At 57.1% G+C, this 14762-nt stretch overlaps 4 protein-coding genes across 4 annotated transcripts; 2 read left to right on the top strand and 2 right to left on the bottom strand.

The window, feature by feature from the left end:
• Window positions 1-2140: 2140 nt before the first annotated feature.
• MFIFM68171_00671 (FAD binding domain-containing protein) lies at window positions 2141-4265 on the top strand (the record flags this gene model as incomplete). Its single annotated transcript, XM_071056093.1, has 4 exons — window positions 2141-2382; window positions 2439-2818; window positions 2876-3910; window positions 3970-4265. The coding sequence occupies 4 exons, from the start codon at window positions 2141-2143 to the stop codon at window positions 4263-4265; spliced, it is 1953 nt and encodes a 650-aa protein (XP_070912194.1).
• Window positions 4266-5214: 949 nt separating this feature from the next.
• Window positions 5215-7683, bottom strand: MFIFM68171_00670 (Heterokaryon incompatibility domain-containing protein; the record flags this gene model as incomplete). Its single annotated transcript, XM_071056092.1, has 1 exon — window positions 5215-7683. The coding sequence occupies one exon, from the start codon at window positions 7681-7683 to the stop codon at window positions 5215-5217; it is 2469 nt and encodes an 822-aa protein (XP_070912193.1).
• A 495-nt stretch (window positions 7684-8178) lies between these two features.
• Window positions 8179-10317, bottom strand: MFIFM68171_00669 (uncharacterized protein; the record flags this gene model as incomplete). The annotated part of the gene is made up of 1 exon (XM_071056091.1): window positions 8179-10317. The coding sequence occupies one exon, from the start codon at window positions 10315-10317 to the stop codon at window positions 8179-8181; it is 2139 nt and encodes a 712-aa protein (XP_070912192.1).
• A 1479-nt stretch (window positions 10318-11796) lies between these two features.
• RIM8 (ph-response sensor protein) lies at window positions 11797-14623 on the top strand (the record flags this gene model as incomplete). Its single annotated transcript, XM_071056090.1, has 2 exons — window positions 11797-12309; window positions 12377-14623. The coding sequence occupies 2 exons, from the start codon at window positions 11797-11799 to the stop codon at window positions 14621-14623; spliced, it is 2760 nt and encodes a 919-aa protein (XP_070912191.1).
• Between the last annotated feature and the right edge of the window lie 139 nt (window positions 14624-14762).

Genomic DNA, 14762 nt, shown 5'->3' with positions numbered 1-14762 from the left:
AGCTCCGCTCTCCGGTCTATTTGACCTCATGGGAAAGGAATTCGGGCCAGATGGACGGCTAATGGAGGAATGAATGTAACTTTTGTAAAGTAGATAGTGACAACCGGGGGGTTGTCTTTCCCTTCGAAGAAGGGGCACTTGTTACGTGGTGGGGCCAGCACTGCCCTGCAGTGTCTGGGTCCGCATCCCGTCAGGAATGACGGCGCGGGGGTCACCACTGACGTCTATAAAGACCCCATAGACTTGTCTCCAGGGGGACGTTAGCTCAATCAACTCACCATCTCTTACTTTGTTCATAGATCATGCCAGTGTTCATGAAGTGCCTACCTCAGCGTCAAGGCTGACGCCCCTGAGGTCACCAGTTACGGGACCACGATAGAATCCCCATAACAATCAGAGCCTAGAAGGTGTTAGTGATACGGAATTTGGAGAGACTACTTGAGGGTTATTAGTCGCAGCGGCCAGGACAAAAGGGATTCATCTTATGCTCTCTGGTATGATAGGAATGACTCAAGAATGAGAAATGCGGCTTTTGCTTAGAACAAAGTTGCTTCAAGTTAATTAGCACATTCGTGATTGGCTGCCGCTCTTGTATACTACAGTACTTTGAATGTCTCGTAACATTCCAACCCTATGCAGTGAGTTGAATACCCAACCCCAGATTTTGGGTGGAGCAACATTTCTTAATGCCTGATCTGCACACCACCACGTCATACAGCTATACTAATTATTAATTGCCAACCTTGCAGCGGATGGGTATATGGGATACAACTGCAGGGGCATCGAACCATAAAATGCACAGGTGACGCGATAATCTGCTGAGATGCAAGGCTGCCGTAAACTGGAGCTACCGCATTAAGAAGGAGGTGCAGCCGCGAAGCCAATTCCCAGTCGTCGGCTTGCCAAATGGCTGCTTCGTCAATGCCCGACTGCACCTGTCAAAAAGCTTAAACAATTTTCGGTTCCTTAGTGTCGCACAAACTCGATGTCACCTGCTGAGCGAGCGGGTTTGCTGAGAGTTTCTGTTGTTGACCTGCTGTGGGCCGTGGGAATTTCGGGAGCGAAAAAAAAAAAAAAAAAAAAAAAAAAAAAAAAAACCGAGGCAACGGTTCAGGCAGCGACGTCATGGATGGAACTCGGGCTGTTGGCGTGTCTTTAACGCTGGACAAAGTCCGCTGATGACCCGAGAAGGCGTGGGAGCGCGGCAAGAACCCACAAGCCAAGGACTGATGGCGCCAGCGAGGCCCGAGCTCTCCCACAGGGCTCGCCTGAGCGCTGCCTGCCGAGTGTTCTGGAACTGGCTGCTCCGCTCGTTTGCGCACTGCAGCCCGCCCGGAGATGGCCAATGGGCGCCCTTCGATTCGGCGTGTCAGCGGAGGAAGCGGCGGGAGTGACAGCCAGATCGGATCATCCACTGCATGGAATCAGCCCACCCGCACCGGAAAAAGGATCGCGACATCGCGTGTCCCACCGCAACTACCAAGCATCGGCTGTACCTCGAACATCTTGTCACCCCATTTTTCGCCCCAAACGCTGAGCCCACTCCCCGCCCGACTCTTGCGGCGTTGCTCGATGCAATGTCTCTCTCCTGCGTTCTCACTCCGTCCCGTCCAAGGAGGGCTCCTCCTCCCAGCGGAAACCTGACCTAACGTTTGCTGAGAGTGGCTCCTGTGACATTGGCCGCTTGGCTGCTCATACCCAAAGCCAGCATCTTCTTGCAGATCTCTCGTCCCACCCGGTACCCGTAGCGGTACATTCCTAAGACGGCGTTGCAGATTTCTTTCTCCTGCTACCCAGTTTTTGTCAGCCTGTTACCAAACGTCCGGACCGCCCACATCCAAAAAAGACTGGGTATTGTGGGTTGCCACTCTATAGCTAGAATTCAATCATCGAGCCGTGGTCCCCTTTGCCCTTCGTCCTCGGGTTCAGCGATCGCGGCGCTCTCCACTTCTTGGTTCATCCCTCGCCATCCAACAGAAAGAACGAGCAGACCCGTATCCGTTTGAGACAGTACCGAGAACCCCGACTGCAATTCGACGGCATCCCGCTCTGAATGGTGGCGGCTCTCTCGAACCACGTCCTTCCCTGAGGTCTCGACTGGAGCCTCCCTCCCAGCAGCCCCAACGGACCGCAGCCCACCATGGCGCCCGCTGCCGTCATCGAGAAGCCAGCGGAGGACCAACTTAGCGAAGACAGAATGGAGTCTGTTGAGTGCGTCGACCGCCTGACCTTGCTTCGCAGCATGCCCGAGGCTCCACTTGAATGCCAAGTGTGTGTTGTCGGCGCCGGCCCGGCCGGTCTGATGTTGGCTTGCAACTTGGGCCGCTTCGGAGTCAAGGTCGAGGTTGTGGACGATAGGGCAGATCAGACGCCCGTGGGAAGGCAAGTCGAGCACGATTCAGTCTCGCCCCGTGGTTGCTGACTGTGCCATGCTCCAGAGCCGACGGGCTGCAACCCAAGACGATCGAGACCTTCCGGCAGATGCGTTTGGCCGATCCCCTGTTGCAGCGCGGCGTGCGGGTCTACGACATATCCTTCTGGCGCAGTACGGCGGACGAGCCGCTTCACCGCCTTGGCCGTGAGGTCCACTACCCGCCCGTCATTGACGTGTTAGACCCCTATATCCTGCTAGTCCACCAGGGCATGGTGGAAAGCCTGTTCATCGAGGACCTCAAGAAGCGCGGCGTCGAGGTTCGGCGGAACACAGCTTTTGACTCGTACAGTGTCTGCGATAACAAGGGTGGGCCCCTCCAAGTCAATTGCCGTACAAACGTGACACAGGACCGGAAAACGCTCATCACTCAGTATCTTGTTGGATGTAGGTCGCTTTGAAACTTCTCAAGGCCCAGAGGCAGCCGGGCTGATTCTTCTACAGGCGATGGCGCGCACTCTAAGGTCAGAAAGAGCATCCCCGACGCGAAGCCGATCGGCATGTCGCAGGCTTCCGTCTGGGGTGTGCTTGACGGAGAACTGGAGACCGATTTCCCGGATATCTGGTCCAAGACGCTGGTGTACTCGCAGGAACATGGCTCTATCCTGATCATTCCCCGCGAGCGCAACATGACACGCTTCTACATCGAGCTCAAGAACGGCCCCAAAGGAGATAGGAGCCAATTTGGCCAGGAGTTTGTCATGCAGCGCGCCAAGGAGATCATGGCCCCGTTCGAGGTTGGCTGGAAGTACATCGAGTGGTTCGGCCGTTACCAGATCGGCCAGCGCGTGGCAAGCCGCTTCTGCGACAACCACCTGCGTGCCTTTCTCGCTGGAGATGCCAGCCACACGCACTCGCCGAAGGCGGCCCAAGGCATGAACACGTCGATGCACGATGCCTGGAATTTGGGTTGGAAGCTTAACCTTGCCGCCCGAGGTCTCGCCAAGCAAGCTTTACTCCAGAGTTACGAGGAGGAGCGGCGAAAGATCGCACTGGACCTGGTCAATTTTGATTACGAGCACGCGAACCAGATCGCTGGCGGGGATGCCGTGGCGCTTGCTGAGAACTTCAAGACAAATGTGCGCTTTATCTCGGGCATTGGCGCCGAGTACAGCGAGAATGCCATCAACATGATGGAGCCTCAGGCCTGGGTCATGGGGGAGGCCAAACCAGGATGTCTCCTCCCGCCTGCCAAGGTCACACGCTACCTCGACTCCAACCCTGTCGATGTCCAGCTTGACATTCCGATGCTTGGCCAGTTCCGCATATACCTCCTTATGTGGGATGTACATCAATCGCGGATATTCCTCGACACCTTTTGCGAGGCCATTGCCTCGAGCGATTCGCTCGTAAGCCAGCTCTCAGCGGCCGCGAGCATCTCGTACGCCAACCAACCTCGTGCACCGGCGCCCGAGGATATTTACCTCCGTCCTGAGCGGTATACGGCCGTTAGTCACCTGTTCACGTTCGCTCTGATCAGTATGTCACTTCTTAGCCCAGTCTCGTCTGGATAGACCCGGTACTAACCTGAACGCTAGCTACCATGCCAAAAAGCGAAATCGAGATCACCGACCTCCCCGCACTCCTCCAAGACAGCCGGTGGACCTTCTACCTGGACAACATACCCGAGCAGGACACGCGCGGCTCTCTCTGCACTAACAAATGGCTTGGCAGCCTCGGCCCGGGCGAGGTGGCCATTGTCAATGTGCGGCCTGACGGCTACGTGGGCTCCATTGGCCGGTGGGATTCGAGCATTGACGATGCTGGCGAGGAGGCGGCCAAATGGTTGGACTCGTATTATGATCGGTTCTTGCAGCTCCCTCCGAACGCTTGAGTGGAGCGACCGGCTACTGTGCGGGTGGCTAGAGTCTGACGACGGTAGAGGCTTAGGTGATTGTGTTGGTAGTGGCTTATATCTCTATCCTGAGGGCTTCGCTAGAGACGTTTGATTATTTTCTCTGTCATGGCGGTATTGCAAGTGTCTTGAGCGGATGGAGTTGATCAGTAGGCAGGTGGGTGATGCTACACTTAGAGACGGGGGATGCGAGGGTATATACCTTGTCTGTTTATACCCACAGCTGCCGTGCGGAAGAGGCATTGTCAGGTTGGCTGACTAGCTAGTTGGTTGTTGGGTTCGACTGGCAGCTACTTACAGCAGCTTACAGCACGCGATCGGAGGTTGGCTGGTTGTAGCGGGTGGGTTACATCGAGCTGACGACTTTCTTTTTTTTTCTCCCTTTCCCGGGGTCGCATTGTTTGTTTCTTTTTCTGAGTTTTGGTTCTTTCATAGTGTCGGCGTTAACGGGGTTGGTGAGATATCCAAAATATGAAGAGGAATTGGTTTCGTTGTAACACTTGGCTGGGCTGCATGGCTACTTAGTGCTGGATTGCTTGCTTGGTTTGCTGTTTTTATATTTGTTTCTACGTCGACTGTAAAGACGGTACTCAGGTAGCTTGTACTATTATGCTGATAATAAGTATAGATACACAACACATTGGTTCTAGATCTAGCAATCAAGAGGTCTTCTTCCGGACGAGGCGCGGTGAACTTGGGCTTGTCCTGTCCACTCATACGGCGTTCCCATACGGCGTTTCTGATTTCCCCTTTCCCCCTTCTCCAAGGCCACCTGAATACCTTTACGTCCCGGAATACTTAATAACTAAGAAGTCTAGAAAAGGGGCAGAAAGTCCTTGACAAATAGCATGCCACTATACTGTAACACTTGAGCCTCCAGTCCTCACCCTGTCCAGGAATCCAGATGGTCGGATCCTAATGGCCAGGGCTAGTCTCCGGTTAGCATGTTGTAGAGCGCTCCTTTGTTCAGACGGAGGAGCATCTGCCCCTTTGGACGCGGTGTTCGTTGCCGGCCATCCCGTCCAACTTGGTCCCCGTCCGTAGTGTCACTCGGAGCTGGACGGGACGCATCACCCCCGTGGAGCAACAGTTCGATGATGTGAGCGTGCCCTGAATCGGTAGCTAATTGCAGCGGGGTCATACCACTGTCAGTCCTTGCCTCGGCATCGGCGCCCCTTTCGAGCAGCAACCGAGAGACGGCTCCGAATCCGCCGGCTGCTGCTAAGTGCAGGGCAGTCCAGCCGTGCGAGTCCGTTGCAGCAATGTCGGCACCCCTGTGGAGAAGGACGCGCGCCAGCTCCTCCTTCCCCGTACAGCTGGCGACATGCAGGGGTGTTCTTTGATGCAGATCCCTTCCCATGACACCAACCCCTTTAGCAAGGAGAAGCCGGACGAGACTGTTATGTCCCTTCCCGATTGCAAACGGCAGCATCTGCTCTTCGGTTTTCGACGTGTCATCATCTCGTTCGGTTGTTGACTCGCCTTTATACACCCCCAGAAGTCGCTGCGTGGCCGATAGCAGGTCAGACAAACCTTCTTGCCTGTTCTTCATTCGGTCATATTTCGCAACCAGCGGTCCCTGCATCAGGCTTACGCGCTCCATTTCCTTAGCCAGCAGACGTTCTGTCTCTTTGAGGGCTTTAATCTGAGCCATCACCTTTTCCTGCTTTTGTTGTATCTGGACCGACATGTGGTCTAATTTTGCGATCTGACCTTGCAAGCTTCTTCTCTCAAGACCGTTCTCGTCCTCAGTTCGAGAGAGATGGCCTAATATACTTGTTATCCCGGCGATCTTGAGCTCAGCGGTTGCGTTGATGGTGGTTTCGGCAACATTAGCCAACACAACCGGCTTGACGGCGAATGTTTGCTGTCCTTTGGGACACGAAGTAGCCTGCCGGGTTTCCAATTCCATCCGTAGGTTGAAGATCCCGTTACTCGCGCACTGTTGCCCCGAGACCTTCCGTCTCCAGAGTTCGCTCCGAGCTCTGATTTCCGCCAGGGAGGTGAGTCTCGACGCAACCATGACATTACAACTTGGCAGAGCGGATTTGACTTCAAGAACAAGCACAAAGTCCAGTGAATCTTTTGTGTTGTCGCGGAAGCGAGCTAAAATTCTCTGCATGCCTTCGGGGCCGGGCCTTGTTGTTATTGTCTGGATCAGGGCTCTCTCTTTGTGCCAGCAAGCCGGGGGGTTGACATCGATTAGTTCTAAGCCGGGAACGGATTTTCGAATGTGGAACCAGCAGGTCTGATCCGACGCCGTATCGGGTGAATTACACCCACCATCGAGCTGGATTTCAACCATGGTGCTTGCGATCCCGCCTCCGTGGTTCCCAATCAATACGGCAGGCCGGTTCTCCAACCTTGCATATCGTTGAGGTTCGCCCCCCGGTACGGTAACGAGGGGTATTCCTATGGCCTTATCTTGCTCTTGCCCAAGGCGGCAATGGAGGAGGCCGAGGATGTGTCCATCGGATGTGGTGTGGAGAGGGAGGGAGAGGCGAAGGGTGCGGCCATGTAAACCAAACGAGCCATGTGCAGGATTGTCCAACAAGACAACGCGGCCAGAATTCGCGAAGTGCGAGGGATCCGGCGCGAGCGCGGTTCCGAGAATGGCCGGAGACGACTTGTTAGAAGCGAGTCCCAAGACATCAAGACCCCAGGCCAAGATGGACATATCGCCGATATCCTTCATGATCTGCTCCTGCAGGCGGTGGAATGCTTTACCCCCTTCGCCATATATCATAGGCATTGACACGCCGAAGATGCCGATCAGGCAGTAAGCGATATCCTCCTGTCGTTTCGTGACTCTTCGGGCGGCCCAGGACATACGTTGGGCGACACTGGCCTGGTGAAGCTCGACGATTCCTAACAGAAACGAGGGGGGAATGCCCGTTATCTCCTCGATAGCATCACACAGATCGCCCTTGGTCCCTATACATTGCCAATCCGCATCGTAGAAACGGAATTTGAGGGGAGCAAGAAGCTCCTGCAATGTCCAACCTCTCTGAAACCAACGGCTTGAGAAGAAAGCGGACCCGGGAACTTGGTGGCGGTCCCCGGGAGGTACATCAGAGAGGAATGCGTAGCAGATAGCGGCGTCCCGGTACCAGCGGAACATGGAGTTGATGGCCTCTTGGAGTTCGACCGAGTTGGTCTTGTCAATGCAGCATGTGTCGATCCAGACATAGCGATAACCATCTTCTTTAGCTCGCTTGCAGCAGCCCGCCACCTTGAAAGGCCGGCTGCTGGTCGAGCCCAACATGCCATCTAGGACATCGCGGTATGACACTTCTTCGCTGTCATTGCCCCATGTGTGGGACAAGATGGCGTAAGGCGGCGGGTCGGCGTAGAAGAACTCCTCTAGCTTGAACGTGTCTATATTCAGAAGTCGCATTTTGAGTTGTTGATATGGGGTTGCTGTATTATGAGTCAACGACCGTCATTGACATCGTTGGCATGACCGCTGCTTGGGATGACCTGACAGAGACCTGCGGGGACGAGGGTGTGAAATTGATTAGAGAGATTCCAGGTCTGCGGCCCAGTCTCAGCCGCACGGCTAGGCCTGCGGATGAGGCCAAGACTCCACAGCCCTGTCGCCAGCACCGTGGCTATTTTGGAGGCTTTGCTGCGTTGGGGGATTGGGGTCCGGATGAGAAATGAGCATTGAATTAAAAAGACACGGGGAAGAGTAGGAGTAACAGCAAGTGCGAGATCTTAATTGCGCGTCAAGACAGAGTTCGTACCTGTCCTGCGAATGTTCGGTCGGTGAGACCGAGAGCAAGCCAGTTGATATGCGGATCGGGTGTTCTTGGATACCCTAACCCAGAGTTCATAAACTAGGGTTTGATGGCATGGTCCCTTCAGGGCGTTGGTCGAAAAGGGATCTAGATCAGAAGCGCACGACCGTAACCCTCCCCTCGTCATCTTCCCCAACGATCCACCTTTCATCCCCGGCAATATGCCCCTTTCCCATGAGCTCTGACCACATATCGTCAGGGAAATGCACCTCCTTGCACCTCGCAGATTCCGCTCTCCCACCGCTGCGTCGCCGCCGCGTCGCCCTTGTCTTGCTGGCCTCCACTCCATTACCCTGATCAGACGGCGCAGTGGTGCCCTCGACCGAGACGGCCGGGCGGATATGAACCGACATGGCTTCGAGCATGAAGCAGTGTCGCGCCGTTACGCGTACCCCGGCGGCAAAGTCGACCATCTCGGTGACTGTCAGATACGGGAAATCCTCGTGGCGCCAACACGGAGCCAGCCCGGGCCAGCGAGCTGATCCGGCCTCCAGCACAGCATCCCGGTGCTCGCTCTCGGCAAGTCCCCATGGCCAACTCCTAGCTGCCGTGGATGGCTGGAGGCGAAACTGGTCCCTGGGGCGCCCTCCGGCTTCCGTGTCGAGATTCTCCGTCAGGAGCGGCGGTATATTTGGAATTGCCGGGAACGCTCGGGGAGCTCTATTTGCGTCTGCGATGCGCCGGCAGAAGTTCATATTGACATCACCATCCGCGCCACATGTATCGACCCATACGGGACCATGGACGGGGCCGTCGCTGGCAGTGCCCATGGTAATAGATTTGGGATCAACGAGCTGGCTAATTCCCAGATTGCCGGTGGAACGAGCCGCTGCCGGATATGACACCTGAGCGGAAGACTCGGGGGGCCCTAGCATTGGGAGAATGGGGATCCCTGTGCAGCGAACGAGGTGGACACGCGGAGGAATGAGGGAGCTATGCTGGCCATCGGCCCACCGGTGCTCTTCTTCGACGACATATAGATTCTGATCGTCTAGAGCCAGATTCCTTAGCTGTGGAGTCGCGCGCTGGCGGACTCCGTAGAAATCCAGTTCACGCCAGGCCATACGTCGGACAACCCGTGGCCCGGCGGGAGCAGTCGCCGGCAAGGCCCTCTTCGGGCTCTCCAAGCCCGCACCAGATTCTGCCAACCCGTATATTTTGCTAGCAGACGCGTTGTTATTCCCATTCCATAGACCGGGCGGCAAGGATGGTGCCCTGTTGGCGGCTGGCCGCTTGCCACCTTTCGGGTCTTCTGACGGCCGGTACGGGCTAGGAGAGGAGATATCCCATACGGCCAGTTGCTCGATAGGCTCGATATGATAGAGCGAGCGGTTAGGCTGCCAGAAATACGCAGCGTAATGCGTCGCAGTGTGCGCCGAGAAGAAACGGTCCGATCGATTCAGAGGCAGACCGAGGAAGTGCAGCTTCCATTTGGACCGGAACTCGATGTTCCACGTCGCCGAGGGCTGGCGGACGACGTCGAAGGCCGTCACAAAGTGGCGATGCACGAACTCGCGGTCGTTCAGCTGATGATATGGGAGCGCTTCGGCCCACTCGAGTATGAGCACCCCTTGGGCTAATCGAACCCGGCGGATATGCTTTGAACGAACATCGAATGGCACGGGGACCCTCTGGCCGGTGAACAAGTCGACAATGTGATAAACGCGACCGTCGGGATGGCCAGGCGCCCCGTCATGCACCGCGGCCGGATACACTAACAAGCCGTCTTCCTGGCTATACCACCACGCAGGGTCGGGATAGTGGAAATCCGACGTCTTGTCGTTAAAGCGCAGGAAGCGACTCCAGGGCGCCACGCCCCAGAACGAGAAGCCGGACCCCTCGTGCAGATTGCTCTCGGCCATGTCATATTTCTCGACGACGCGGGACTTGGCCCGGTTCAGGTAGTAGTACCGGCGAGCCACATCGGCAAGGACCAACGACCATGGTCGGGGTTCCTCGGCAATATCTCTGAGCTCGGCTCTGAGGTTGGGAAGAAGCTCTGTTGGCGGCAGAGGAAAAGATGACGATGAGAGCGAGGCGGCGGCGGCAGCCAGGCGCATCTCACGACATCGCGGGAAGTTCCAGCGCAAGAGCAGCAGCGACGCAACCTCGCTCGTGAAGGCGTCGTGCCATCGGCGTGAGACGGAGCGGCAACGCACGCACGTCCGCGGCGAGAGATGGGAGATGACGAGAAGAAATATATCGTGCGGCAGCTCGGTGATGTCCCTCATCTTGGCGGCTCACTCGCTGAGGCAGCACCTGCGCGTGGGCGGTCATATGAGGCGAGACTTGCCATGTTCTTCTTCTCGGAGACGTTTCATCGAGCGGCGGTCTAAATCCGACTGAATCGGATCTTGGCGCCGGCGTCATCTGGCCTGCGCCTCCCTGGGATGACGGCTAAAGCTGCCGAGCGTCCTGTTAAGCGGCCGGGACCGGGCATGCCTCTGTATTGTATCGACCCCGTCACGTCACGAGAACCACTTAAAGAGATTGTGAGCGGAGCTCGAGAGATGGCCTTTTTAATACGCCCACTTCCCTCGATTGCACAGTGCGAACGGAGTGCTGAGGCTTCTGTGCATCCTCTGTTGCGGTGGGCTGCCCTCCGAATTACCGCTGCATTGTGTCCCAATTCGTATCCGCTGCGTAAGCACATTACAGTACCGCCGTACTGCAGCACGTCTTGATGGCACACTCCTCTGCGCGACATCCCGGCATGCTGAACAACGAGTAGAGCTTTGTCTCGGCAACGACTGCCTCAAATCCCATGCAGGGACGGTGATCGATCGACCATGTCAGTGACATGTGCTGCCAAGATGCCAAGATGACGGGACGGGCCTTGATCATGTCCTTCGCATCGCAGCATCTGCACCGTCAACTTTCTTCTCCAATACTCCAAGCTGGCCAGAACAAAATGCTTCGGGACGCCGGGATTGGAGGAGCGGTCCCGGATGTAACAAGACACGACAAATTTTACGCCGCAGGCGTCGTCAGCCCGTGCCTTACGACTTGTCCACATCATCGCCCATCTTTTGCCTATTCTGACAGCTGGGGTCAAGCGGCAGTAGAGAACTGCCGCATCACCTAACTATGTACAGTACAGTATATAGTTACTTCAAGGAGAAGCGTCAGGGATTGCTGGGATACCCCGTTCTACATGTCGCAGCCGCCGCAGGTTACGCACAGGGAGCACACCGCAGTATCGAACGGGAGGATGGTGTGATGATCTAGCTTGCACAATCAGGGTCTCAAGCGACCAAGTGATCAGAGGAGAACTGCATGGGGCCGGCTCGAGTCAAGCTTTCCATGCCGCTCTCGGCAGGGCCAACCCCGCGCAGGCCAGCGGGCCAGTCGTCTTATTCGTGTGCTCTTCTGCTGTCTCGTCGCTCCCCACGACTTCTTGTCCTCTTGGCAAGCCAAGCACTCAGCCTGTCTCCAGCCTTGGCATGCAACCCCCCGAGAGCTTCATTGACGACCCAGCTTCTTGGCCTTTTGACGATTCTCGTGCTCGCCCCTCGATTGTCATCGCCATCCCGACTCGGCCCGAGAGGCCTGGAAGCGCAGCCCGACCGATCGACTGCGCGCGTCAACGCCGGTTGAACCGCTGGCCGAGCCCCGTGTCGCATGGGCTGCGACGCCGATACCCGACGACGCCGCCAAAAACAACGCCTCCGCGACCCTGCCAAACAGCCGGAAAGGAAGCATCATCATAGATGGGCCACTCGAAGAAGTCCGCCGACAACCGCGCCGCCGCCTCCTCTGCTCCCGCGTCCCCGGTCGAGGATCCGCCATCAAGCAGCCGCCCGTCCTTCCTCTCGCGCTTCAGCCTGCCCCTGTCATTCCGCTCGCGCACCCGCCACATTGCCGATTTCCACATCCGCCCGGCCGACCCCCATCGCAAGTATGGCGCCGGCGATCATGTGCAGGGAGCCGTGATTCTGACCGTCGTCAAGCCCGTCCGCATCACGCACCTCGTCGTGTCGCTACATGGCTACATGCGAGTCTACAAGGGGCCGGGCACGCCCAATCACGAGCCTATCGTCGATCCCGCCGAGGTCCCGACCATTACCGGTCGCAGCTCGCGTCAGAAAGGCCACCCTTCGGGCTATGTGAAGCTGTTCCAGGATGAGCAGCCCCTCAGCGCTGATGGGCGGCTCGAGCCGGGCAGATACGAGTTCAACTTTGACCTGCTCTTCCCCGCCGACGGGCTACCGAGTAGTATAGATGTATGTGGTGTATGCTGCTGTGCTTGGCTGGTTTTTTTTGTCCGCCTGCTAACCGAGACCGCCCCAGTTTGAACGCGGCACCATATCTTACATGATCACGGCGACCCTAACGCGTCCAACGTCAATAGGGACCAAGGCCCCGCCCAAGACTAGCTGCGAGCGCAAGATATATCTCATCGAGAAGGTTGATGTCGGGTCGTTAGCCGCACCACGCCCGAGCACAATCTACCTCGAGCCCATCTCGAAGCGCCCCAAGAGGAAAAAGCAGCCTAGCGTTAGCGCGGACAGGGTTTCTACCGCGATTGAACCTGTCGAGCCGGCGTCTGATGTGGATTCGACCCGAGCAAACGAGAATTCTACCGAGGGCTCCTTGTCCGTAGCCGGTGAGGATCAAGGGCCGGATCACACCGGCAACCCGAGAAGCCCGGTGCAGAGTGATGTGCGGAGCGTCAGCAGCGACAGCGCTGTCAGCCGTAGCACGGGCCTAAGCAGAGGCGGCGATGCGAACCATGTGGTGGCGGCCCCGGCCTTCGCCTCTAGCGGTAAAAAAGCTTCGGCTATGAAGGAACGGACTATTACAGCAACAATCGAGCTACAAAGAGGGGGCTGCTTGCCCGGGGACGTGGTGCCCATCAAGATTTCGGTGCAGCACATCCGAAGGATAAAGAGCATATACGGCGTCATTGTTACGCTGTACCGACTAGGACGCATAGATTCGTCGCCCTGGTTGCTCTCCAAAGAGCTGTCCGAGGCTGAGTCTCGGCGGGCAGAGAAGGACGAATACTACCCCAAGTCCAAGACTGGTCTTGGTGGTCTTTCCCTATCGGCGGCGGGATCTTGCAGCGTCTTCCGGAAGGACCTTTCACAATCCATCTCTCCGCTCATTATCGACCCCGGCACCCTAGCGGCAACCCTCACGACGTCCGTGCGCGTGCCAGAGGACGTATTTCCCACCATCAAGGGCGTTCCGTACGAGATGATAACCTTCAGATATCACGTCGAGGTGATTGTAGACCTCGGAGGCAAGCTGGCCAAGCAGATCCAAGGCGGGAAGCCGTCTGGTGCGAGGATGAGCACCGTGGGCGGGCCGCTCGGTATGACCAGCGCTTCTTTCGATGGCGGTGCTGCCTCCATGGCGTCTTGGGGCACGGGCATTATCGATACTGACAGGCTCCGGCGCCAGAAGGGTGTCATCTCGGTGGTATTCGAAGCCGTCGTAGGAACAACGGATAGCAGTCGGTCACGCGGCAAGAGCCCGCTCAAGCCGACACCTTCCGTCTATAGCGTGCCCGTCCCCGACGCCGATTTGCGCGACGGCGGCAGGGGCGAAAAGCAGCCTTGGCCCGTCTCGTCTGAGAACGACGGCTACGTCCCGGATGACTATCCCGAGAACTACGACCCATCAGCTGCTCACCAACCCACATACACGACCAGCTGGAACCCCGCTCCCCCGCCACAACAACCACCACCTCCTCCCGTACCACACTACGTCCCTCCTCCCGTAATACCAGACGAAAGCGCCCTCACCGAAAAAGAGCGCATCCGACGTGCCGAGCAAAGATTACTCCCCAGCCGGCCGCCGGAACCGCCAGCGGCAGCCGTCGCGGGTCCCTCAAGCTCGCACCTCCCCAACGGCGAGAACATTTACGACGCCGACGACGACGACGACAACAACAACAACAACAACAACAACAATAACGACCAACCACCACTCCCACTTACCCCGACATCTCTGTCTAACGTAGACAGGCCGCGCACGGATCAAGCGGAACCACCGTCGGCGCCAACGCTGGAAGAGCTCTCGGCAGACGGAACATGCCACCATCACCCTCACCATCAGCATCCTCACCACCAGCACCCGACAGAAGACAAACAGGAGCTCGAAAGGCGCCGGCTCCTCGCCGAGGCGAGCGCGCCGCCCGAGTTCCCCGAGGATTACGACAGTGGCGTCGGCCCGAGTGCCGGGCCTAGCGCGCCACTGCCGCCGCCGTCAATGCCGCAAGCATCACCGCTACTGCCTGGGACGACGATGGGAGGGACGACGATGGGGGCTGCGGCGGCGGTGGAAGCAGACCTTTTTGAACCGTCTGCGCCGGTGCTGCTGCGGGAGGAGGGTGGGGTCGGCGATGGAGATGGGAATGGCGGTCACGGTCACGGTCATGGGCACGGGCATGGTCACGAGGATGAGGATGAGGATGAGGAAACTGCTTATGGGCGGCACTATGCTTATGCGGACGCTTCTGCGGCTGGGAGGGAAGGATCGTCGGGGGCGTTGGCGGGTGGGTTGGAGCCGTTGCCTAGGTATGAGCGGTGATTTTGGGCTTTTTGTGTATATTTCATGTGGCGGTATGGGGTGCTAGGTGGGGGTTTTTTTTTTTTTTTTTTTTTTTTTTTTTTCTATCTTTCATATGAACTTTTTTTTTTATTGCTTTGTTTTGGTTTGGTTTGGATGG

Source organism: Madurella fahalii (genome assembly GCF_045866475.1).
Source record: "Madurella fahalii IFM 68171 DNA, scaffold_1, whole genome shotgun sequence".
Classification (NCBI taxonomy): domain Eukaryota; kingdom Fungi; phylum Ascomycota; class Sordariomycetes; order Sordariales; genus Madurella; species Madurella fahalii.
The sequence above is the reverse complement of the archived record's forward strand: the minus strand, read 5'-3'. Positions and strand labels throughout refer to the sequence as shown.